At 46.3% G+C, this 23,301-nt stretch overlaps 1 protein-coding gene across 1 annotated transcript in view; it reads left to right on the forward strand.

Annotated features, from left to right (window-relative positions):
* The window catches only part of Jag1 (jagged canonical Notch ligand 1), a 33,515-nt gene extending 15,885 nt beyond the window's left edge, over nucleotides 1-17,630 (forward strand). Inside the window, exons 5-26 of the mRNA XM_055602660.1 lie at nucleotides 230-290; nucleotides 3,969-4,099; nucleotides 4,416-4,535; nucleotides 5,489-5,602; nucleotides 6,744-6,857; nucleotides 7,477-7,590; nucleotides 8,048-8,094; nucleotides 8,402-8,575; nucleotides 9,017-9,167; nucleotides 10,098-10,262; nucleotides 10,654-10,767; nucleotides 11,277-11,390; nucleotides 11,483-11,596; nucleotides 11,762-11,881; nucleotides 12,352-12,379; nucleotides 12,822-12,907; nucleotides 13,913-14,026; nucleotides 14,586-14,695; nucleotides 14,782-15,015; nucleotides 15,238-15,369; nucleotides 15,516-15,666; nucleotides 16,458-17,630. Of these exons, the coding sequence (XP_055458635.1) occupies nucleotides 230-290; nucleotides 3,969-4,099; nucleotides 4,416-4,535; nucleotides 5,489-5,602; nucleotides 6,744-6,857; nucleotides 7,477-7,590; nucleotides 8,048-8,094; nucleotides 8,402-8,575; nucleotides 9,017-9,167; nucleotides 10,098-10,262; nucleotides 10,654-10,767; nucleotides 11,277-11,390; nucleotides 11,483-11,596; nucleotides 11,762-11,881; nucleotides 12,352-12,379; nucleotides 12,822-12,907; nucleotides 13,913-14,026; nucleotides 14,586-14,695; nucleotides 14,782-15,015; nucleotides 15,238-15,369; nucleotides 15,516-15,666; nucleotides 16,458-16,915 (2,966 nt within the window). The 3' untranslated portion in view covers nucleotides 16,916-17,630. The remainder of the gene's footprint in view (nucleotides 1-229; nucleotides 291-3,968; nucleotides 4,100-4,415; nucleotides 4,536-5,488; nucleotides 5,603-6,743; nucleotides 6,858-7,476; nucleotides 7,591-8,047; nucleotides 8,095-8,401; nucleotides 8,576-9,016; nucleotides 9,168-10,097; nucleotides 10,263-10,653; nucleotides 10,768-11,276; nucleotides 11,391-11,482; nucleotides 11,597-11,761; nucleotides 11,882-12,351; nucleotides 12,380-12,821; nucleotides 12,908-13,912; nucleotides 14,027-14,585; nucleotides 14,696-14,781; nucleotides 15,016-15,237; nucleotides 15,370-15,515; nucleotides 15,667-16,457) is intronic.
* The last annotated feature ends 5,671 nt before the right edge of the window (nucleotides 17,631-23,301 follow it).

A 23,301-nucleotide genomic window follows, 5' to 3' on the forward strand; every position in this document is an offset into this window, starting at 1 on the left:
AGAGAAGGAATGAGGCCCAGATAGGGCTCAAGGACTAGACATGATGAGGGATTCTCTGTCATTTGTTTTTGTTTTCATTTTGTCTCCAAACAGTATTGTGATTTGAGGATCTACTAACATGGCGTTGACGTTTAAGCCTGGATTTGTTATTTGAACCCCAGTCTTATGACAGTGGCCAGTAAGGCATAGTCAGTTCTGTGCTCATGGAATTTTCTGTTGTGTTTTACAGCTATATGCCGACAGGGCTGCAGTCCCAAGCATGGCTCTTGCAAGCTCCCGGGTGACTGCAGGTAAATGACCAGCTAATATGTTCAGTCTCTTGTGCTCTTCCCCCCCCCCCCCATTCAACATGGAGACTGACTTCATTGTGAATATGCCTCTTTTTTTTTGGAGGATGAAAAAGTTAGGGGGAAAAAGAACAAAGCAGGCACATCTAGAGCTTATTGAATCATGCCAGCTGTTTGGTGGAATGCATATTTCTTCTTTGGTGCAGGGGGGAAAAACAAAAGTGGACCCCAAACCAAAAAGCTTAATGGGCATAGTTGGCATCTTTATGTATTAACTGTTCTGTAAATTGATAAGACATGTTTGTAATCTTCTTAAGTGCTAATGGACTGGGCTGGGATGTAGCTTTGTTTCCTTGTGTCTGCTCTTCCACCCTGGCTTTCCCTCTGTCACCCTCCCCCACTTTTCCCATCAGTAGGGGAAAGTCCAGCATTCTTTAGAATGGGATTAGTACAATCTCCTGGCCCCTTTGCAGGCTGGAGCTGGGCTGGTGTTGGAGGTTAATGGCTGTGCTGGAATCTGCTCAGTTGAGCCTGATGAATATAGACTTTGCTGCTGGCCTTTGAAGTCTGTTCTTTATGGTCCAGGGACAATACTAAAGCCAAACGGAAACCTACCCTGCCTGTTTCCCCTTCCGATGCTGGTTTGGGGGTGGGGGGGGCGCTTCTTGAAGTGTACATTATGCCAACTTGGAAAAGACTTGTTTCAGGAAATACCTTTGGTGTCTGTGGCCTTTTTAGCTGGTCTCACGCCTTATTAGCCCCCAAGCCTTTAAGAATTAGCAAATCCTATGAGACACTAACTGGGCCCTCAGTCCTGCCTCCTTCGCTCTGCAAGGCTGCGCTGAATTGAGCCAAGGACAGTTTTGAAACAGTCTAAAGGCACAGACCCATAGGACGAGGGTACCTGGTGCACTTACTAAATGCAGTTCTTGATTTTTGAGGATCTGTGGTGGGCCCCAGTAGGTGCTGCTGCCCCAAAACTGAAGAATTAGTAGAGAATTGTTAAAGTCCAGGTTCTTGACTCCCACAACTGCCCTGGATTTCCCAGGCCTTGGTTGGGCCTAGGAGTCTGCATTTGACAACCTTGCTCAGTGATTTCTCCCTCGGCAAACTCTAGGGCTACTGCTTTAACAGATCACTTGTAGGCTTCACCTAGATGATGACTCTTAGCTCCCGCCCAGTGTTTGGTGTTCTCTTCCTGAGTACAAGCCATGGGAGTGCTTGCTAACTTGAGGTTACAGAGAGACTCAAGGCAGCTGGAAGTAAACTAAAAACAGGCTGTCCTGGAATTGTTTCTTCCAGCTTTCTGGAAGTTGATTTTCAGGAAGCCTGAACAGGATTTGCCTACTGTGGGGCATGCCTGGCCACAGCTGACTGTGGCATCTGACAGCATCTTTGTCAGATGGAGCAGAGACCTATGTACAGTGACTCTGTTAATTAAGACTGTTCTGGAGAAAGTAAGAGTGCTCGTTATTCTAGGGCCTTGGAGCCTGCTCCCTGCTCAGATAGTATCAGCCAACTGAGATGAGTGCTACTGTCACCAGAATAAACACTGCTGGGTAGGGGAGGGCCCTCCCAGCCAGAACAACAGGCTTTGTTTCCAGAATTGAGCCCTTTCTCTTTCGAAGTCTCGCCTCCCACTCCCTGCCCAGACACGCACCAGCGCTCTTATTTACTTAAGGTGCAACTTTCCCACAAGCCATTTGCATAGTCTCCCAGCCGGGTTCCTTCTCTCTGCCTTGAAAGAAAATCAAAACAGAACCTTCCAGCTAAGGAAGTTCAGGTTGGGTCCTGCTCCAGAAATAGTTGCACGGCAGGTTACCTGTAAGTTGTCTTTTGGGTTATGTATTACATGAGCTGCCTTTTTTTTTTTTTTTTCTTTTTTTCTTTTTTTTCCCTTGACTCACCTATAGGAGAAAACTCTACTGGTTTTGTTGTTTCCAGGTAGACTCGAATTGCCCCTTCCTGGCTGTACAGGCTGGTTTAGTGCCAGCCTGACAATAATATCAAACTTAATTATGAATCATCATCTCAGGAAAGTCACTTTCTCATGAGAATGCTAATCATCTATCATTACTCTGGGACAACTTAGTAGATGCCTCTGTTAGGGTCAGTATTTTTATTTGTTTTCGTTTGAAGTCATCATGGCCACCTATGGGGCTTGTTTTGTGCTTGGGCATTGAGCCTTCATTAATTAGGAGGTTCGGTTAGGTCCTCAGCTGGCCTGCATGATTTTATTAGGCAAACTGAAGATGCACAACCATCTTTCACTCAAGACTTTGAGGGAGAACAGAGTATTGCTGTGGCCCCATTGCTTCCCTCCTGTCTTCTAAGAATATGGGTCTGACAGAATGGCTTCCCATCCTCCCACCTCCTACAGACTTGGGTGTCTGTGTCTGAAGAAAATTATTCGCTTTGAATGACACACTGTGTTCTCAGATCAGTCTTTTAAATAGTCGCTTGTCATTTAGATGGATGGTTTACCTTACAGACCCTGGGACCCTGCGTCTGATTAACTTTAAGCCCCACATTCTAGTGGCTGCTGGTGTTTGGGTGTGGGTGGCTGTTTTGAGAAGTTAAGAAGTAGTCAGGATTCTCAAGGGTTCGGTGGCTTCTCAGCCTGGGTGATTAGCTAATAGCTAGATTTCTAGTTTTCCCATGACCAGAATTTGCTCTTTTGCCTCCAGCTCTCTGGAGCTGGAAGCTCCTCCTAATGGGGGAGGATGGACCACCAGGGGGTGTTCCCCCCCCCCTACCAGATTCACAGCTGAGAGGCTGACAGGGAGTTGGATCTCATCCTGCATTTTCCTGGGCCCTGCTCTAGGCTGATTCTGCAGGACTTAATTTGCTCCACTTTCATGCCATTCTCCAGCTGGTTGCTGATTCCTGCCTTTCCGTGGCTCCTTTGTTAGAGCTTGGTTTTGAGAGGGAGAGGCTCAAGATTGCAGAGGGCTTGAGGCTTGATGGGGAGAATGGTTTGAGGCCTTGCCCTTTCCCACCCCAGGTGAAGGTTTATATTTGGGCATCAGAAGTTCCACCTGGCCTCTGAAGAGTCTTTTGAAAAAGATGCTTATAAGGGAAACTCAACTCCTTCAAAACTAGATAAACTCAGCGGACCCCCTTCTCCTGGTCTCTCCCTCTTTTTTTTTTTTTTTTCTAAAGTGAGAAATAACTATAAATCAGCATGCCTGGCCAGTGTAATGGGTCATAAATTATCTGTGAATCAGTTCCCAGTGCTGTTGCTCTGCTCAATGTCCCACAGAAATGGGATTAGAAATCCGGGTCTTTGTATGGAGGATGCTCTACTCCCTTCCTCTTAAGAGTCTACAGAGCATGGAGGTGCTGGCCTGCCGCCTCCTTTGTGTCTTGCTGAACTCTGCCCTGACGCTGCCCTGAGTGGAGGAGCCTCCTGCAGCATTGCAGAGTGCGAGGCTGTTGTCGCAAGAAGCTCCTTCCCTTGTATGGTCTGTCCTGACTAGTCCCTGTCCCTGAGAAGAGAATGGCTTTCTGGATGGCACCCCATGCTGGCTGCTCCCCAGACAGCTGTCCTGTGGGGTGGGCTGAGAGGGCGCCCTCTGGGGCCAGCTGTGGAGTTCTCAGACCCTGCAGGTCTGTCCGTAGGGCAGCATGTGTATCCATGGCCATCCGAGAGCTAAGGGAGGGGTGTGTGTTTGTCTGCAGGTGCCAGTATGGTTGGCAGGGCCTGTACTGCGATAAGTGCATCCCGCACCCAGGGTGTGTCCATGGCACCTGCAACGAACCCTGGCAGTGCCTCTGTGAGACCAACTGGGGTGGACAGCTCTGTGACAAAGGTATGGCCACTGTGGAGGGGTGCGTGGCATGGGGGCTCGGTGCGTGGGAACTGAGGTTATGCGGTAAAACAACACTAGTACTTTTTTTGTGTGTTGCTGGGTCTAAACCCAGGGCCTTCAGATGCTAGGGCTTGGATCTAGCTGTACTACTGGCCCTATTTAAGTTTTAGCAGGGCTCTTATTAGGGCTGTGTTTGCACTTACCTTCAGTGTTATGGGTTGACTGGTTTATTTAGGGGCAAGCCATATTTTTAAATCTGGCATGATTTAGAAGTGGACCAGTTTTTTCCTAACTTGAGGCTTTTTGTCTTGGACAGATCTGAATTACTGTGGAACTCATCAGCCTTGTCTTAACCGAGGGACATGTAGTAACACTGGCCCCGACAAATACCAGTGTTCCTGCCCTGAGGGCTACTCAGGGCCCAACTGTGAAATCGGTAAGTGGCCTAAGCTAGGTGGGATTCCTTTGCCTTCATTTTCTGTATACTCAGTTTAAAACCAGGGGCTGAAGAGAGAGCTCAGTAGTTAAGAGCACTGTCTGTTCTTCCAAAGGACCTGGGTTCAATTCCCAATGCCCACACGGCAGCTCACAGCTGCATGTAACTCCAGTCACACCAATGCACATAAAATAAAATAAAAAAAATAGTGATTCTGTTTATTTCATTTTTTTTAAAGACACAAATTGGGTGGCTAAGAAAGGGGTGTTAGATATGGGAGGATTTAGGAGTGAATATGATCAAAAATATGTTATAGGAAACCCTTAAAAAACTGAAAAAATAAAGCTTTGGAGCTTCGAAAGTGGGGATTTGAGGTTATACATGGATGGTCACTAAAAGGATCTTGCCTTTTATTTGTCGCTAAATTCAGTGACTCTATGAAGAAATGCAGGACAGGGCTAGGCAATCGATGAGCAGAAATTAGATTATTTTATTTAAAATTGATGAAGATGGCATTATTTTGATATGGCTGTCATACATATTCATGGAGATGCATGACAAATTGAAAATAATTTTTAAAAAAGTTGGTTTACTTCACCCTCCTGTGAAAAAAGATGAAAACAGCTTTAAAGAATCATTATCCCAGCCCTTCTGTGAACCCGTGCAGCATCTCCAGATCCCAGGGGTTTGAGGTGATGCTGACAACTGAGGGACATTCCAGGATTTGAAAGGAACCTCCCTTCCAAGAGGCATTGCTGTCTGCCTGAGACAGCTTAGTTGGAACATTTCTCTCCTCTCTTGCAGCACAGCAGGGTTACCTCACAAGTTTGCCTTTGTTGTTGTTTTGTAATCTGCTTCAGCTGGTAGCCAGGCAGGGGGCTGGGTCGTGGCAGGAAGGGTATAAAGTATGGCCTGCTTTACTACCTTGCTGACTGCCTTTCTCATTTATGCAGCTGAACACGCCTGCCTCTCTGACCCCTGCCACAACAGAGGCAGCTGCAAGGAGACCTCCTCAGGTTTTGAGTGTGAGTGTTCTCCAGGCTGGACTGGACCCACCTGTTCCACAAGTAAGTCAGTCCCAGGTTTTGGTGTCTGTTCTGGAAGGTTGGTGGGAGAGACCAAGCAACCAGGTGGGCTGGTCCACCTATGGGTTAGTGATCGTCTGTCTTGGTGGGAGTAGGTTGGGGCCACTCAGCAGCTTGGCGGGTGCTCTAGTAGCACTTGGACGATTCCTGGAATCTCCTTCCTGCCCACTGAGGTGACCGGTGATGTGTCTGTGATGGCCAGAATCTGATCCCTTTGGCTGTGAGTTTTGGAGTTGTCACCTCCAATCCTGTGGGACAAGAATTTAGATCAACTTCTGAATGTTGTCACAAGGCTCCAGGAGGAGCTGGGGTGCAGCTTGGCTTTGCATCCTAGCTATGTTGTTGGAGTATTTTTGAGTAAAGAGCTCTGGTCATACATGATATCCTCCAGAATTAGGCAGTCTTTAGTCTTTAATGAGTTCCTGGAATTTTGAGGTTCAGCCAAGCCTAAAAAAATCACTGTCTTTGACACCTTAGCAGCACTAATGTGGTGTGGTTAAGGCTGTGTATTCTGGAGGTAGTGGAACCTCTGCCCTTGCCATGACTTACGGAACCCCAACAGGCCTTTCAGCCTGTCCTGTGCCTTCTTTAACCAGGGCTGGGAGGGTTGCCATACAGTCTTGGTAAGCAAATTTGTGAAATGTGTGGCACACATTATAAATGAATGAGATCTCTGGCGGGGCCACTGTGTATGTGATGTTTGGGAAATCTTGTAAGCAAATCACGGGAATAAGTTTTTTTCAATCTGTGAGAAAGAGTTAGTTTTCCGTGCTTCCTCTTTGCGTGTGTTCTCTGACCCATGAAGGAAAGAGTTCTTTTAAAAGTAAAGATGAAGCAGATGAATGTCCCTTCTTGTCACTACTGAGTTGATGCTCTGTGTGTCTTTCTTTCCCTTCCTGCTTAAGGACGGATTAACTGAACTAGGGCAGTGGGGGATTTAAAGCTAAAATCAAGGCTTGGGCCTTTTCATCACCTTCCTTGCTTGTGGCTTTTCTTAGATTTGTAGCACGCATCTGGTTTCTAGGTGAAGACTCTCCTTGTTGAGGGTACTGTTGCATTATCTCATTGACATGTAGATCAAAGGAAATTAAATTGCTGCCCCTCTCTTTCTCTCATTGGATAGACATTGATGACTGTTCTCCAAATAACTGTTCCCATGGAGGCACTTGCCAGGACCTAGTGAATGGATTCAAGTGTGTGTGCCCGCCCCAGTGGACTGGCAAGACATGTCAGTTAGGTAAGAAAACTCTCATGATCATAATTCTTAGCCAAGGTAGGCTGTGTTAATCAGAGCTGCGAGGAAAGGTGAGCATGTGGCCAGCAAAGTATGTGCATCTGTTCTCCATTACACTAAGTAATTTATTATTAGGGCCCAACAGTCCTGGGAGAAATAACTTGCATGCAAATGTCCTAGTGATTTCAGGTCCTGTGGGAAAGTCCTGGGATTCCTTGAACCATGTCAATCGTCCATCCGAGGGAGGAGTGTTCAGTTGGGTTCCAAACAGGGAAAACCTCATGAGGAATGAGCTGTCTGAATTCTTTTTGCCACCTTTAAATCCCAGCAACTGGGTTGTGCTGGGTTTTGCACAGAAGTGCCTGGTGACTTTTTGCCATTCTATTAGGAGCTGGTTGTTAGCCAGCAGCCCAAAGGAAAATTATCAATTAGCATCCCTTATTGGATAAAGGCTAGGGAGAGGGCTCCATGCTCCAAAAAGAGGACACCTACTATTTCTTATTTAGCTAGCTTGTTAAAATGTCTCATATTTCAGACCTGTTCTTTGGTGTTTCTTTTCAAGGGAACAAGGATGGGGATGGGGCAGCCCCATTTGTCACTGCTCATCCTTGCTTCTTTTCAGATGCAAATGAGTGCGAGGCCAAACCTTGTGTAAATGCCAGATCCTGTAAGAATCTGATTGCCAGCTACTACTGTGATTGCCTTCCTGGCTGGATGGGTCAGAATTGTGACATAAGTGAGTGACTTTGTACCTGTTTTGATTTTCATGAAACTTGGGTGACATGGTTCTTGTCTACTCATCCTCCTGCTCCAGTTGGAGCCTTTTGCTTCTTTCTTTATCCTGCCAGGGATAGAACCCACAGCTTTGTAAAGAAGGAAAACCTTATATCGGGAAGGAAATGTTTTTAGAGAGGGAGTGGCCAGGCTAGCACAGCAAGGAAAACATACAATTTATCAGACTTGTTAGCTGCTAAAATTGAGCCTGTTCTGATAAGGTAATTAAAACAATGATGTGAAATTTCACTCCCTTGTCTGAGAGGATTAGGGAGGGTCCCCACAAAGTATAATAGCTTTATCTCACCGGAAGCACAGGGAAATCTGATTTAAACTTTCTATCAGCCCTGTACTTTTCAGGTAAGCCTGAATTCAATGTCATGTGCCTCTTTAATGTGATGGTTTGTTTATTCTTTCAGATATCAATGACTGCCTTGGCCAGTGTCAGAATGATGCCTCCTGTCGGGTATGTTAATCATTGCTTAAATGGAAACTTTGACAGATGACAACAATCTTTAAGATTTATGTGATAGTAAAGAGCCTTGCCCCTGTGGGATTAAAAGTGCAGGTGAGGAACTGAGTCCATCACCAACCCTAGGCTCACAAGAGCTTTTAAAGGCACATACTCAGAACCCCTAGTCCATTCCTGAGCATAGCATGTGGCCATTTCAGCAAATTGCATGAACCACAGCAACCATGCCAAATTACTGAAGTTCTGGATTCCGGAATACATGGAACAATATGCATGTGTTTCTCCCATTTTCCTCTTCCAGGATCTGGTTAATGGTTATCACTGTATCTGTCCACCTGGCTATGCAGGCGATCACTGTGAGAGAGACATCGATGAGTGTGCTAGCAACCCCTGCTTGAATGGGGGTCACTGTCAGAATGAAATCAACAGATTCCAGTGTCTGTGTCCCACTGGGTTCTCTGGAAACCTCTGCCAGGTGAGCGTAAATAAAAAAAAGCTTCAGATCACCAAGCTTTAACATTTGAACCCTTTTTTCCGTCACACTCTGTTGCCCCCTCCCCATTCTTTCTTTGCCCTCTTACCCTAGTCTAGTGTTTAGGTGTCTGCTGTCAGCTAGCTAGTACCTTACTGATGAGGGAATTTCTGCTAGACAAATGCTGGTAGAAGGCAGTGTTGATGAATTTTTTTTTTTTTTTTTTTTAATTGCTGTAGCTTGTTTACTTCGTTTTGAGTTTCATCACATAGCCTTGTGTCTTCTCTGTCAGTCTTTCTGGGGATGCTTTCTGGGGATGTGCTGGACCTTACGAGTTACACGGCTGTGTTATATATAGGGGTTAAGTGTTTATTGCCCAGAGAAGTGATAGTGACAACTCTGTTTTATTTTGATCCTTTCCTTCTTCCTCTTGCCACCTGGCAGCTGGACATCGATTATTGTGAGCCCAACCCTTGCCAGAATGGTGCCCAATGCTACAATCGTGCCAGTGACTATTTCTGCAAGTGCCCTGAGGACTATGAGGGCAAGAACTGCTCACACCTGAAGGACCACTGTCGCACCACCCCCTGTGAAGGTATCTCCCTCACCCTGGCCCCATTTGTCTGCAGGCCGTTTACTGCCAGCTACTGCTCCCCTTAGAGAGCTGAGAAGTGGTAAATGGATAGGGAAGGCTGGCAGAAAAGACTGCATCTGATCACTCAGGGAAACAAGACCATATGGAGGTAATCTGTCAGGCTGCCAGCTGGGAGAACCACGTGTACAAGGAGCCCGAGGGAGGGAATGTGAAGACCATTTATCATTCTAGTTCAGAGGTGGCCGAGTTTGTGAGCACTGTCACGAAGGCTCTGTAGCAGTGAAGATTTGGGGTTTGTGTCAGTTACTGTAGCCATTCTGGTTGTTGGTATTTAAAATGTCACTAGTGCTTGAGACAGGGGTTTTTTTTTTTTAGTGTAGTTCATTTAAAAATAAGTACATGTGGCCCATGGCTGCTATATTGCATAGCATAACTGTAAGATGCGGATATTTTTATCCTTAGCTTGGTTTAAGACAGAGAAGGAGAGCTGGGAGTGGTGGTACATGTGCTAGTCTCAGCACTCGGGAGGCGGAGGCAGGTGATCGCTGAGGTGGAGGCCAGTCTGGTCTACAGAGTGAGTTCCAGGACAGCCAGGGCTACACAGAGGAACCCTCTTGAGAGAGACAGAAAAACAGACAGAGAGCAGAGACAAAGAGGATAGGAAGAAGTTTAGAGGTGTTTCTTCTTTGACATGTATTTAACAAATCAGATATCAAGTTGCAATCAAAATGAACTTTAAAAACTGTGTCCACTTGGGAGTCTTAATTTTACCTGTTGAGACACTGTTGGGTTTTAGTCCCCAAACAGCTCTTGATGTCTTTACTCATTAGCCCAAAGAATGGCTATATCCAATCAGACAGGCCTGGGCTGAGTCCTTTAAATGCTATCTGTGGGTCTGTGGCTGGAGTCTGATCCCAAGCCTGTCTTCAGTGATTGACAGCTGTACTGTGGCCATGGCCTCCAACGACACACCTGAAGGGGTGCGGTATATCTCCTCTAACGTCTGTGGTCCCCATGGGAAGTGCAAGAGCCAGTCGGGAGGCAAATTCACCTGTGACTGTAAGAAAGGCTTCACCGGCACCTACTGCCATGAAAGTAAGTGTCCGCTGGGAATAGGGAGCCCAGTACGCAGTTTGGGGAGCACTTGGGTTTGAATTGCTTTAGTCAGAAACTAAGGTAGGGGAGAACCAGAAAAGGGTTATTTAGGTCCCTAATCAAGGTAGTCAACTGATAAGACCACCAATAGCTTCTTGAGCTTCCCAAGATGGCTTTGTAAGGTTCTGGAATCTTACTTTGAGTGGTCGCCCTTTTCTGTAGAAGTTTCTTTCCCAGGCCTACCAACTAAGCTAGTGTGTGAGGGTCTGAAATAAATATGGGGTACCACCTAGAAGCCTCCATATAGGAAGGGTGGTGGTTCCCACCTGCATTTTCTCAGAGGCACTAGACGGCCCTTCCATTCCTCATTTCCCTGTGCTTCCTTTCACAGACATCAACGACTGTGAGAGCAACCCTTGTAAAAATGGCGGCACTTGCATTGACGGTGTTAACTCATACAAATGTATCTGCAGTGATGGCTGGGAGGGAGCCTACTGTGAAACCAGTGAGTCTGCTGCTGCTCTTGGGGACATATGGCGCCAGGGTGAGGGCTTGGGGGTAGAACAAGGGTGCCAGCTTCCCTCAGGAAAGCCTTTCTTTGCTAAGGTCTTCCTGAGAGTTCCACTATGGTGGCTGTAATGACCTCATCTCATGGATCTCCTTGGCATTTATTAAGGCTGCTGGGTGGTGGGAGGAGTCGCTGCTGGGGAATGATGGAATTGGATGGTAGTTAGAATAAGTGCCTGGACGGGACCTCTCTGACTCGATTGTGATTTCTGTCCATCTTGATTTTAATTGCCATGGCATCCCAGAGGATTGTACCCTCTCATCATAACAGTGTATTCATTCCTCGTAGGTAGACTTCTCTGAAAGGGTGATTAAGTTGAAGTCCAAGGATAACTCACTTGTTCTTGGAAGATAGCCTAGAAAGCCAGGATTGGATCTCACCACAGAAAAGCTTTCCCTTTCATTAAAATGAACAGACTTCTTTAGCTTGTGTCTCTTTGGTTCCAGACATAAATGACTGTAGCCAAAACCCCTGTCACCATGGGGGAACATGCCGAGACCTGGTCAATGACTTTTACTGTGACTGCAAGAATGGGTGGAAAGGAAAGACTTGCCATTCACGTGAGTGTTGCTGCCAGGATCCTCTTGTCTGTCTCTGGTGGGAGGGGAGCTCTCCAGCAGAGAGACTCATGCTAAGGTCTTTGTTTTTGCAGGAGACAGCCAGTGTGATGAGGCCACATGCAATAATGGTGGCACCTGCTATGATGAAGTGGATTCGTTTAAGTGCATGTGTCCTGGAGGCTGGGAAGGGACAACCTGCAACATAGGTAACCTGCCCGAGGTGGGATTTGATGTGGGCGAGGCTATCACTGGAGATTATCTGCCACTAGGCTCTTAAGACTTAGATCCTTTTCTTGGGTCGGGTTCTTGCCGTTTCGGGCCACCTTGGATCCTCAGGAAGGGGGTGGTCGTAACCTGATTTTGTTTTATAGCCAGAAACAGTAGCTGCCTGCCAAGCCCCTGCCATAACGGAGGCACCTGTGTGGTTAACGGTGGCGACTCCTTCACCTGTGTCTGCAAAGAAGGCTGGGAGGGGCCCATCTGTACTCAGAGTGAGTGGCCTCCCTTGAATTCTTCCCGGGCCGCTGCAGCCGATCCGATCCTAATACCCATGGGGATGTGGAATTGAAACCAGAAACAGGCTGTTTGATGTCTGCTTTGCTATCACCTGGGTTCTCACTAATGACTTGATGGGATACAGCCCTGACCTGGGCATGAGAAAGTCACCCCCGAGATAAGTGGAGACAGATGGCGTCTCTGTTCCCAGCTCTGGGTCTGACCAGCAGCCTGCCTCCCTCCATTCCCAGCCCTCCCCACTGCCTGTTCCCTACCAGGGCCTCTTCCTGTATACATGTATCCCACGGCAAATGAAACTGAGTATGATCTGGGCCTGCTTCCAATTTAGACTAGGTTTTCAGTGTGTTTGACTGGTGTTAAGTGTGACTTTGTCATTTGGGTGTTATGGAAATGAGTCAATGGTGCTCTTATGGAGACCTCCAAAGTTGTTGTCTTTTGTTTGCAGATACCAATGACTGCAGCCCTCATCCTTGGTAAGCGTGGCAACCTTTTAAGCTGGTACTTGACTGTAAGATGCATGGGAATCTCCCGGGATGAAATTGAAAATGTCGGTTCTGATTCAGGTTCTGTGGTGGGGCTGTGTGTCTCTAACAAGCTCCCTGGTGACCCTGCCCTGCTGCTCTGTGGACCACACTTTAATTATCCAGGTTGTGTCTTCATTTAGTGCAATGATTCTCAACCTTGGGCTGTACACGAGAATCACCTGGGGAGCTTTTAAAAGCCCCAGTGCCTGGGCCGACACTCAGACCTCAGAAATTAGACTCTCATGGGGTGGGGGCCAGGTATCAGGATGTTTAAGCTCTTCAGTCAGCAGCTATGGCCTTGGGTGAAAGCTGGTGTCTGTGGAGACATGGCTTCCTGTGGTGGCTGCCGTGGGCCTGGGTGCTGGCAACTAAGGTCACTTTCGGTTCTTAGTTACAACAGTGGGACCTGTGTAGATGGAGACAACTGGTATCGGTGCGAATGTGCCCCAGGCTTTGCCGGACCAGACTGCAGGATAAGTAAGTATCGCTGTGGCTGCTTTCCCCCTGGCTTTACTTGTCTGTCCTCAGCATTTAAGTATTTCATCTTTAAAACCAAGACGACAATTCCAAATTGTCCTGATAAAGCAAGTATTCTGCTGCCTCCAGATTCAATCTAAGTACTCCTCCGTGTTGTCCTTCCTTGTCGTTTTCTGGGTGGCACGGTCTTCCGCTCCCAGGGAGAGTGCGAGCCACACAATCTGAGAACCAAGCTATGAGGGGCCCAAATCTTTTGTGATTGCATGAAATGATGGCCGAACAATTGTACATGCAGATGGCTATGTCTGGCTTCCACAGACTGTTCTGCAGGGAGTTCGAGTAGACCCCAGGGAAATGATTACAATCAAAAAGTGAAAAAAAAAAAAAAGTCTATATTGTGGGTCTTTTGTTTACTTTACAAAACATCTCTTTCCCCCACAAAAAAAGTGTAGAATACTTTGTTTTGTTTGTTTGTTTTCCTCAAGTTCTTTGAAATTTTAGTGGTATTTGAAATCTCACAGTCTGAGATGGGCTGGACTTCAGCACTAGGTTGGTAGGTTATCTGTTTCACCTTCGAAATCAGTCTTTGGCAAAGGAGGGCCACATCATCCCACCTGTTTTTGTAAGTAAAGTTTTATTGGCACTCAGCTTACACTTACAAGATTCCTCCAGACGGTAATAGTTGTGACAGACTTTATGCCTATGAAATTAAAATGTTCACTCTGACCCATCTTCAGGGAACAGTTGCCAGCCATGCTTGCTGTAAAGTGTGCTGTCAGGGGAGAAAGAGCCTAAGGAAAAATGGCTGCCTCTACAAAGGTTCAGCTTTACAAGTCAGGACAGTGGTGGTCTTTGAGGGTCAGTGGCTAGTAAAGGCTTTACGGATGATTAGTTTGTTTGCATACATGGAAATTCATCAAGCTCGTATCAGGATTTGGATGCTTTTGTAAATACCTTAAAAAAACTTTTCCTAGTAAAGCCTGAACTCGAACTCATTTCTCCTAGATATCAATGAATGTCAGTCTTCACCTTGTGCCTTCGGGGCCACCTGTGTGGATGAGATCAATGGCTACCAGTGTATCTGCCCTCCGGGACATAGTGGCGCCAAATGCCATGAAGGTAGGTGGCGGCCTTGTGTGCCTTCTGAGCTGTGTGAGGTTCAGTCACCGTTTGACTCCTCACATGGGGCTCACCATGCTCGAGGAAGAAGGGAAAAGCAGGAAGGTGGCTGTTGATCTCTGTCACAAAATCGCAGTGTGGCAAAGTTCCTTAAAACTCAGTGGCTTTCGTTTTGTTTTTGTTTTTGGTGTGTGTGTGTGTGTGTGTGTGTGTGTGTGTGTGTGTGTGTTTGGCTTGTAGCATGATGAGTGGGCAGAGTGCTGGCTCCTTTTCTGGTTGACTGGTCATGAGCTATTTCTGGGGCACGTTCTCTTCATGATCAAGGGTAGGCTCGAAGGAGGCCAGATCAGCCATGGCAGCCGCAGTAAAGGGTCTCATCTGCTGACAGTGCTTTACTCAAGTGAGCAGTTGGTGGGGATGGCCAGTGCATGTGCCTGACCTTGGGAGGAGCTGTCATCACGTGGCAAGGGACATGGGTGTCATCATTTCTCAACAGGGAGGGGCTAAAAAAATTCAGACTTGTGATCCAGTCTGTGGAAAAAGTGTCTCCACCTCTCAGTTTCAGGGAGAGCTTGCGTCGCCATGGGGAGAGTGATACTTGACGGGGCCAAGTGGGAGGATGACTGTAACACCTGCCAGTGCCTGAACGGACGGGTCGCCTGCTCCAAGGTAGGGTGGGGGAACTTGCCAAAGTTCTAACTGTTAACATGGTGGCCATTCCTGCTAAGCCACCGCTCCTGTTTTCTCCTCTCCAGGTCTGGTGTGGCCCTAGACCTTGCCGGCTCCACAAAGGGCACAGTGAGTGCCCCAGCGGGCAGAGCTGCATTCCGGTGCTAGATGACCAATGCTTTGTGCGCCCCTGCACCGGTGTGGGCGAGTGTCGATCCTCCAGCCTGCAGCCAGTGAAGACCAAGTGCACATCTGACTCTTATTACCAGGATAATTGTGCAAACATCACTTTCACCTTCAACAAGGAGATGATGTCTCCAGTATGTAACGCCTTTGATGGGGATGGGAGAGTGTCTGCTTCTTTGAGAGTAGCATGATTTGGCACAGGCGAAATCATGTAGAGGGGGTTCATCTACACCCCTTAGCCAAGATTTGTCTCTTAGAACAAAGTTAGACTTCGACCCTGCCAGTTGATAAGACCATCAACCTTTTAATCCCATTATTTTACATGTGTGTTAACATTTTTAAAAAAATAATTGTAGGGTCTTACCACGGAGCACATTTGCAGTGAATTGAGGAATTTGAACATTCTGAAGAATGTTTCTGCTGAATATTCAATCTACATAGCCTGTGAGCCCTCCATGTCAGCAAGCAACGAAATACACGTGGCCATTGTAAGTATAAGACCGTTTTGCTCCTACTCACTTGATTACAAGGGGGTTTAGACAGCATCAAACAGCAATTACGTGGAAACAGTAGGTATCCTTTCTGTCCTATTATGATCATTACCATCTGACAATTTGCTTTTTTATTTTTCTAGTCTGCAGAAGACGTCCGGGATGATGGAAACCCTATCAAGGAAATTACTGACAAAATAATAGATCTTGTTAGTAAACGGGATGGAAACAGCTCACTTATTGCTGCTGTTGCAGAAGTCAGAGTTCAGAGGCGTCCTCTGAAAAACAGAACAGGTGGGTGTCTATTTGGAACCATACCCTTTCCTGGTGGCTGTGAAATTGATTTTACTACACCATCCAGGAAAGTCATCAGCTATCTTAGAAGTCCCTCTCCTGAGCAAACTCAGATTGGCCTACTGGCCCAAGGTCACAAGAAAACCTATGTTAATACTGGCCAATGAAGGCAGAGGGGTGCACCTGACCGTTTCTCCAAGCACTAGCATGCTGTATGGATTATCTTGCTGGCAAGCTCCCATGCAGAAGTGTGATCTAATCCACTGTGATCCCCTGGGCACAGTAGTACCCTTCCTGAGCTGTGGATGCTGTACAGAACCAGTTTTGGGGTCTTAGCACAGCTGGTCCTGAGGGCTGATAGGCTGGATACTGTGTCAGGATTCAAATTCACCTTCTGATCTTGGAGCATCACTCTTCAGGCCGAGCAGAAATCAGGGCATCTGACTGGGGAATTTGAGTTATCCATGCTTGCACTGGGCTTCTGTTGATTCTGAAATTGGCCCTAATCCTGAGTCACCAAAGTAGCTAGACTCTCTGAGACCAGAAACAACCCGTCTGTAGGAGTGCTACTCGTCTCTACCTGGGGCCTCTGGAGACAAGTATCAGAGCCAGCATCTCAGCAGCAGTTTACCAGACCGTGAAGGGACAAAATGTAGCTGCAGTTGTGAAAAGGGACTTGTCCCCACAGTGCCCATCTTAGGAACAAAAGTATAGAAAGCCACTATTGGTCTTCTGTTCCCATGGCAATAGGTCTTCTGTCTGAGTGAATTGGTCTTTTGCCTATCTTACAGATTTCCTGGTGCCTCTGCTGAGCTCTGTCTTGACAGTGGCTTGGGCCTGTTGCTTGGTGACAGCCTTCTACTGGTGTGTGCGGAAGCGGAGGAAGCCCAGCAGTCACACTCACTCCGCCCCTGAGGACAGCACCACCAACAATGTCCGGGAACAGCTGAACCAGATCAAAAACCCCATTGAGAAACATGGAGCCAGTACAGTCCCCATTAAGGATTACGAGAACAAAAACTCCAAAATGTCAAAAATAAGGACACACAACTCTGAAGTGGAGGAGGATGACATGGATAAACACCAGCAGAAAGTCCGCTTTGCCAAACAGCCCGTGTACACGCTGGTAGACAGAGAGGAGAAGGCCCCCAGCGGCACACCGACAAAACACCCAAACTGGACAAACAAACAGGACAACAGAGACCTGGAAAGTGCCCAGAGCTTGAACCGGATGGAGTACATCGTATAGCAGCCCTTGGGTTGCTGCCATAGGTAGAGTTTGAGGGCGCCCTGGGGCTTATAGTTTCTTTGAACTGTTGTCGGATTCCGGTCTGAGGCTGTTGTTGACTTAGAACCCTGTGTTAATTTAAGTTTCGACAAGCTGGCTTCCACTGGCACTGGTAGTTTCTGTGGTTGGCTGGGAAATCGAGTGCAGCGCCCACAGCTATGCAAAACTAGTGAATGTGCCCGGTGGACGTTCCCCTGCAGCCGACACATTGGGCTCCCAGGAGCTGCCCAGCCCTAGGCCTGGACCTTCCACATCTGCCAGCAGTCCTAATGGTGATGACAGCCTTAGGATCATAGTTTTATTTATATTTATTGACTCTTGAGTTGTTTTTGTATATTGGTTCTATGATGACGTACAAGTAGTTCTGTATTTGAAAGTGCCTTTGCAGCTCAGAACCACAGCAACTATCACAAATGACTTTATTATTTATTTTTTTTATTGTATTTTTGTTGTTGGGGGAGGGGGGCTTTGATGTCAGCAGTTGCTGGTAAAAATGAAGAATTTAAAGAGGAAAAATGTGTCAAAGTAGAATTGTTGTATAGTTATGTAAATAATTCTTTTTTTATTAATCACTGTGTATATTTGATTTATTAACTTAATAATCAAGAGCCTTAAAACATCATTCCTTTTTATTTATGTGTATGTGTTTAGAACTGAAGGTTTTTGATAGTGTAAGCAGATGGCTTTTTTTTTTTTTTTTTTTTTTTTCTTTGTGAACTTTTCTCATTACATGTCGCCTGTAAGCCAAAATTAAGGTGTTTGGAAATAGTTTCTCTTGAAAAGACAGGACAGGATTCTTCACCTGGGAATACTGATGAAATTTTATTTTATTTTTTTTGTACGACGTCAGGTGTTCCAACACTTCGTTTATAGCATCACTTTAAAGCACATTTTAAGAACTGACGGAGGCAGATTGAGAATTAGTCTAGGACAGGTTCTTTTCTTCCTTCCTTTCTTTTTTTTTTTTTTTCTTTCCTGCTTTAGACTTGAAAAGAGACAGGCAGGTGGTCTGCTACAGAGCAGTGTAAGGGAACAGCCTGAGCTATGGCTTACTTTAGCCAGAATGTGGGTGGTTAAATATCACTTAAAATATCAAGTTAATTGTGAGGCAGGAAACACACCCATCTTACTTTGTAAATTCTGATTTCCTTTCACCACTTTATGTAATGCTGAACCACTTGTAGGTTTGATTTCGTCATTGCTGTCTACTGCATTTAGGGAGTATTCTAATAAGCTAGTTGAATACTTGAACCATAAAATGTCCAGTTAGATCACTGTTTAGATTTGCCATAGAGTACACTGCCTGCCTTAAGTGAGGAAATCAAAGTGCTATTACCAAGTTCAGGATCAGAAAGGCTTATAAAACAGAGTATTCTTGGTTTACCATTGAGACCATGAAGATACTTTGTATTGTCCTGTTAGTGTTATATGAACATAAAAATGCATCTTTGATGTGTTGTTCCTGGCAATAAATTTTGAAAAGTAATATTTATTAAATTTTTTTTTTTGTATGAAAACACGGAACAGTGTGGCCTCTTCTCGGCTTATGGAGTTCTTGCTGGCTTTTCCATCCCACTGATTGGTGCTGCTCATTCAATGTAATGTAGCATCTAAAGGGGGCAGGGGTGAAGCACTTTGGAAGGCATTCAGTCAGCAAAACTTACCTGAGTTCTTAAAAAACAAACAAAAAAGTTGGGGCTGCTGTGAGGGCTGGGAGCTGTGGGGAGAGTCCTCTATTCCCTTGTTGTTTGACAAGTGTGAGTACTGCTTGAATAAATACCACTGGATTAATGGCTTGCAGTGTGGAGGTGAATTGTTTGTGAATACTGACAAGGAATGCCCACTGCACTAACAGGGTTTTAAACAGCTTGGAATTGGTTGAGGTGGAGAGGGAGACACAGTGCTTTCTTACCTTTTTCCTCCTGGCTGTTGGACTGGGTTAGTAGGGATCCCGTGCTGTCCTTGCATACCACATCTGATGACTTTATGTGTATGCTTATCCCCGAGGGGTCTCTGCCACACAGTGGGTAGTCTGATGTTAGGGCCCATCTGTTTGTTCCCTTGGCCCATGGAGTGAGTGTTGGGCTGCCTCACCATGCAGACCTTGGGTGCTGAATTTCCAAGAGGTTCCACCCCCATAACTGTAAAGAGTAAGAGCTGGAGCTCCCTGTGACTCCAGGGCCTTGTCTGTCCCCACACTGCAAGGTGCAGGAAGCGCCCTCTGATTCCTCTTGAGCAAGGGATGAGTTGTGGTGAAAACCCATGGACATGGTCCAGCAACTCTGCTGCCACCAGGAGTTCTCTGCTTCTGGTTAGGAAGCCAAAGCTTAACTTTCTCAGAATGCACCTAGCGTTCACACCTGACCACTAGCTCGTGGGCTTAATAGTGTAATGTAAACAGGGCCAATCAGTGTTGAAGGGGCATGCTCTGCTCCCCCCACCTGCCCCTGGAAGTTTTCTTTTCTACCAGTCTAGGGGTTATTCTCATGTGGGCAACTCATTTCAGGGTGTATGAAGGGTTTTAAGTGTCCCTGAGCCTGTGCGTGAGGAAAGACCATCAAAGGATTAGTGTCTCTTAACAGCCTTGAGTGCCCAGCAGTTATCTGTTTGGGTGCCTCACTGAGGTACTTCAGAAGGACCCTGACGGTGATGGATTTAGATTCCCATGACATCTTGCCTTGGTGTAACAATACCTTGTCATTAGTCTCTGTGGACAGACAGCTGGTTTCTGGAAGGCGGGGTTATAGAGGGAGAGTAGGGACCCTATAAGCCAGGAGACAGTCTGATTAAACAGCACCAGGTTCAAATAGCATTCTGAAGTAATACCTTGTTCTGGTGGTTTGTAAATTTGGATTCTGCAGGACTCCAGAATTCCTTGGGTAACTGCCAAGTAGTTTTGTGCCAAGAAAAAAAAAAGTTAATGAGCTTCTGCAGTTCTTCATTCCAGGAGGGAAGTGATCTTGAGATTCATGGGTGTTGTCTTGACGAGCCTTTGGTCCCCGACATAGTGGGAGGGCATAGGTCAGACTCCTGTGGGCACGGCTCAAAGCCAGGATCTTAATTGTGGAGGGAGAAGGACGCAAAGGAAGCCTGTTTATGCTGGGGTCAGAAGGTAGAGACAAGGGCTCTGCTTTACTATTCCTGAAGATGTTCTCAGCCAGCCTTAAAGAAGCTTTGGGAGAGAAAAGTTTCAGTCCAGAATCTCACTAGCTAGAACCCTAATGTTAGGGTACAGGACACTGAAAGAGGATGATCCTGCAGCTGGTGGTTTTTCTTGGGGAACTGCTCCGAGATTCTAAATGCAAGTGAGGCTGTCCTGTTGAGAAGCATTCCCTCTGCTCTCTTCAGTGCAGAACCCCAAGACCCATAGACTCACCAAAGTTGGAACTTAGAATATCCATTTTTCAACAAGCTTATTCCTCTGTCCCTTCCCCTTTTGCTTAAACACACAGTAAAAGTTGAGAACAACCCCATTAAGTTCTAAAGTATAAGCTCTTCATTAATTATAATGTTTTCCCTCCTTGTTAAATGGAATTAAATAGCCTGGAAGCTGGTTTGTTGCTAAATTACCACCTGACATCATTTTTAAGTAAAATGATTACACTGCCCCTTAAGCAAGTTGTGGTCCACGTGATTCATCTTTATTAGCTGATCTAAGGGTCAGTGAGTCAAAGTTAACTTCTTTAGCAACATTTCTTTGGTAAAAGGAGCCAAAGAAAGTAGAATGTGGGGGTCCCCACCTTCCTAAATGGCTTCTATCTCTGCTGGTCGAGTAAGTGAACAGCTAAAACATCAGATGCTTTTAAAGAAAAACTAAACCAACCAAACACTGTCCTGGAGGCCCATAGGGGTTTGAGCTTGGACTGAATGAAGCTCCACCACTTCCGTTTGGACCATGGGCCACTTTTTTTTGGCTCCACTGGGAATGAAAAACTGGAGTTCAGAGGTTCCCGGCTGGGAGACATAAGCATATGGGTTATGGGAAGCCTTCTGCTAATGTGTATTTATACTTTGTAAGCTCTGATTCATCCAAGCACTGGAACACAAATCTTCCTGAGGTTCAGTTTTTAAATAGATAGCTTGCAAAAACAACAATTATTTTTCTTAACATTTTTCCCCACCCCAGAAGCAGCTAAACATCCTGGCTCAGACTATGTCAGTCTCTAACAATGCCAACAAGCAGCTTGGTTATCTAAGGTGGAAGGTGTCCCCAAAGCACTTCTTTCAGTTTCTTGCCCCAGAAGCCTTAAAAGCAAAGTTTAGAAGTCAAGAGGACAGTCTTATTCATCACTTGCACTTTATGCAGCAGTTCTAGATGTGCTAGAAGTAATGAGTTCTCCTTGGTGAGCAATTGCTTCCCGGTGGTCTTGAGAATGGAAAGCAAGATTGCCAGTGGGTGCTTGCAGGGCTGTGGCTGTGTAGTTGCCTGGCACCCGCATGGCATCTTCTGAGACCATGTCAAAAGGGTGTGGCTCCCTTGCTTTGGACACATACTCTACCTGCACTGCTTGCTCTTGCATGCCAGGCACAACCTTTCTGGCATAGAGTGTGTTTCTTTCAAGTCCAAAGCAGCTTTTACAAGTCTCAAATTATGTATCATTATGCGCGGGTCCAGTATTAACATGTGATATGCAGTCAGAGAAATCATCTTAGAGTGAAGACTCTTAAGTCCAGTAAGAAACTTGAATGAAGTCTGCCATAGCCTCTGCAGCGCCTCATACCCTCGGAGAACACCCTCACCAGGGTACCATGGGTTGAATTATTTATCCACAGAGCAAAAACAGATCCCAGCAACATGAAAGTTGAAGTTTTGTTGTAAAGCCGTGCTACCCTGGCAGGATGTGTGGGGCTTCTGGTGATTCCAGAGGAGACGTGGGTTTGCAGCTGCCCTTCTAATGACTGCTCAGGCAGCCATACTGATTGTGATTACCATAAGGAGGGTAAAAAGCTTCTTTGCCTCATCCTCACAGAGGTGTGTGCAGTTGAAAAGCCTTCATCACAGACTCACCAAATGCTATTAGAAGCAGTGATCTTACCATCAAAGGATCCCAGAAGGGCAAACTGAGGCCTCTAGAGACAGCAGCATCCAGGGCTAGAACTCGGAGCTGCTTCCTGGGCTGCTTGGTTTTTTGCGTTATCTGCGAACTTGGCAGGTTTACACCAGGGTATAGCCTTGGGTAAGATCTCCATGAAGTGCTGTGGTCAGTGCTAAACAGGAAACAAACACAAAGGCCCACGGACAGCCCAGGGAGAAGACAGTGGCACGCTTCGCTGTTAAGTTTACCTTGATAGTGGCATCTCCACGTCAGGAGCAATAGGTGTTTTCTGAATCACAGATGAGGTCCTAGCCCTTTGTTCTTCAGAAGTTTCAGACTTCCTCCTTAGGTTCTGCTTCACAGAATTAGGAAATGAATCACAGGAGAGGAGGTTCTGAGAGGAAACAGGTCTTCATAGGTTCCCCTTTCCCTTGCTTGTGTGCAAACATGTCTGTACATGTAACCCCCCCTCAATTGCCAGCACCCACATGTGTACACGCACACACATCCACACAAAACTTCACGGGCATCTTCAAAACTGGGTGTCACTTCTGGGTCTGCTTCCCTGTTGCACCCATCCTGTCAGGGTGTTACACCATTAAGCCTCATCCCCTCAGCCTAGCTCATTGGGAAGGCTCCTTTTAAATTATAGCAGAGAAATCATTTGATCATTTAAAGTTACTGAAGTTCAGCTTGCACGAATGAGCCAAAGGTGGCCATGCCTAGTGGGCCAGCTGCCTGCAATAGTCCCGTCTCTGCAACTACTTACCCTCAGCTCTGCTTTCCCCACTGAGATGCTGCCCTCTACCACAGAGGCTGATGGATTAGAATCACCCTGTGCCATCCTCATTTGTCATGTTAGTGTGGCCAGATCACTCCTCTGTACCAGGTGCCCATGCAGGAAAGATCTGAATAAACTTCCTCCCGTGCAGAGAAACGTAAATCCTCCAAGTTCAAGTTAGAACACTCAAATACCCACAATCAGTTCCCTATCACCTTGTAGAGTTGGAAATATATTCTTGAAAATTCAAATCACAAAGCACCAACATAGGACAAATGTGGTTGTCTATGCTGAATCAAGCCAAGGCCCTGGGTAATGAAAAGGGGGCAGAAAGGGCTGAGGTGGGGAGAGGGTCAGGTCTCATCACACCCTCCTTTCCCCATCTGCATACAACCATCTCTAGCTTACTGTAAGTTCTCATTTGGACAATGCTGGCTGTAGTACAGTTACCAGAGGTTCTCAAATATTTCTACCATCACTTCTGTTTGCAACTGGCCTGCCATCTTCTGACTATTACTCTCACTCTCTGT

Source organism: Psammomys obesus, unplaced genomic scaffold, assembly GCF_907164565.1.
Source record: "Psammomys obesus unplaced genomic scaffold, mPsaObe1.curated_primary_1811, whole genome shotgun sequence".
Lineage (NCBI taxonomy): Eukaryota > Metazoa > Chordata > Mammalia > Rodentia > Muridae > Psammomys > Psammomys obesus.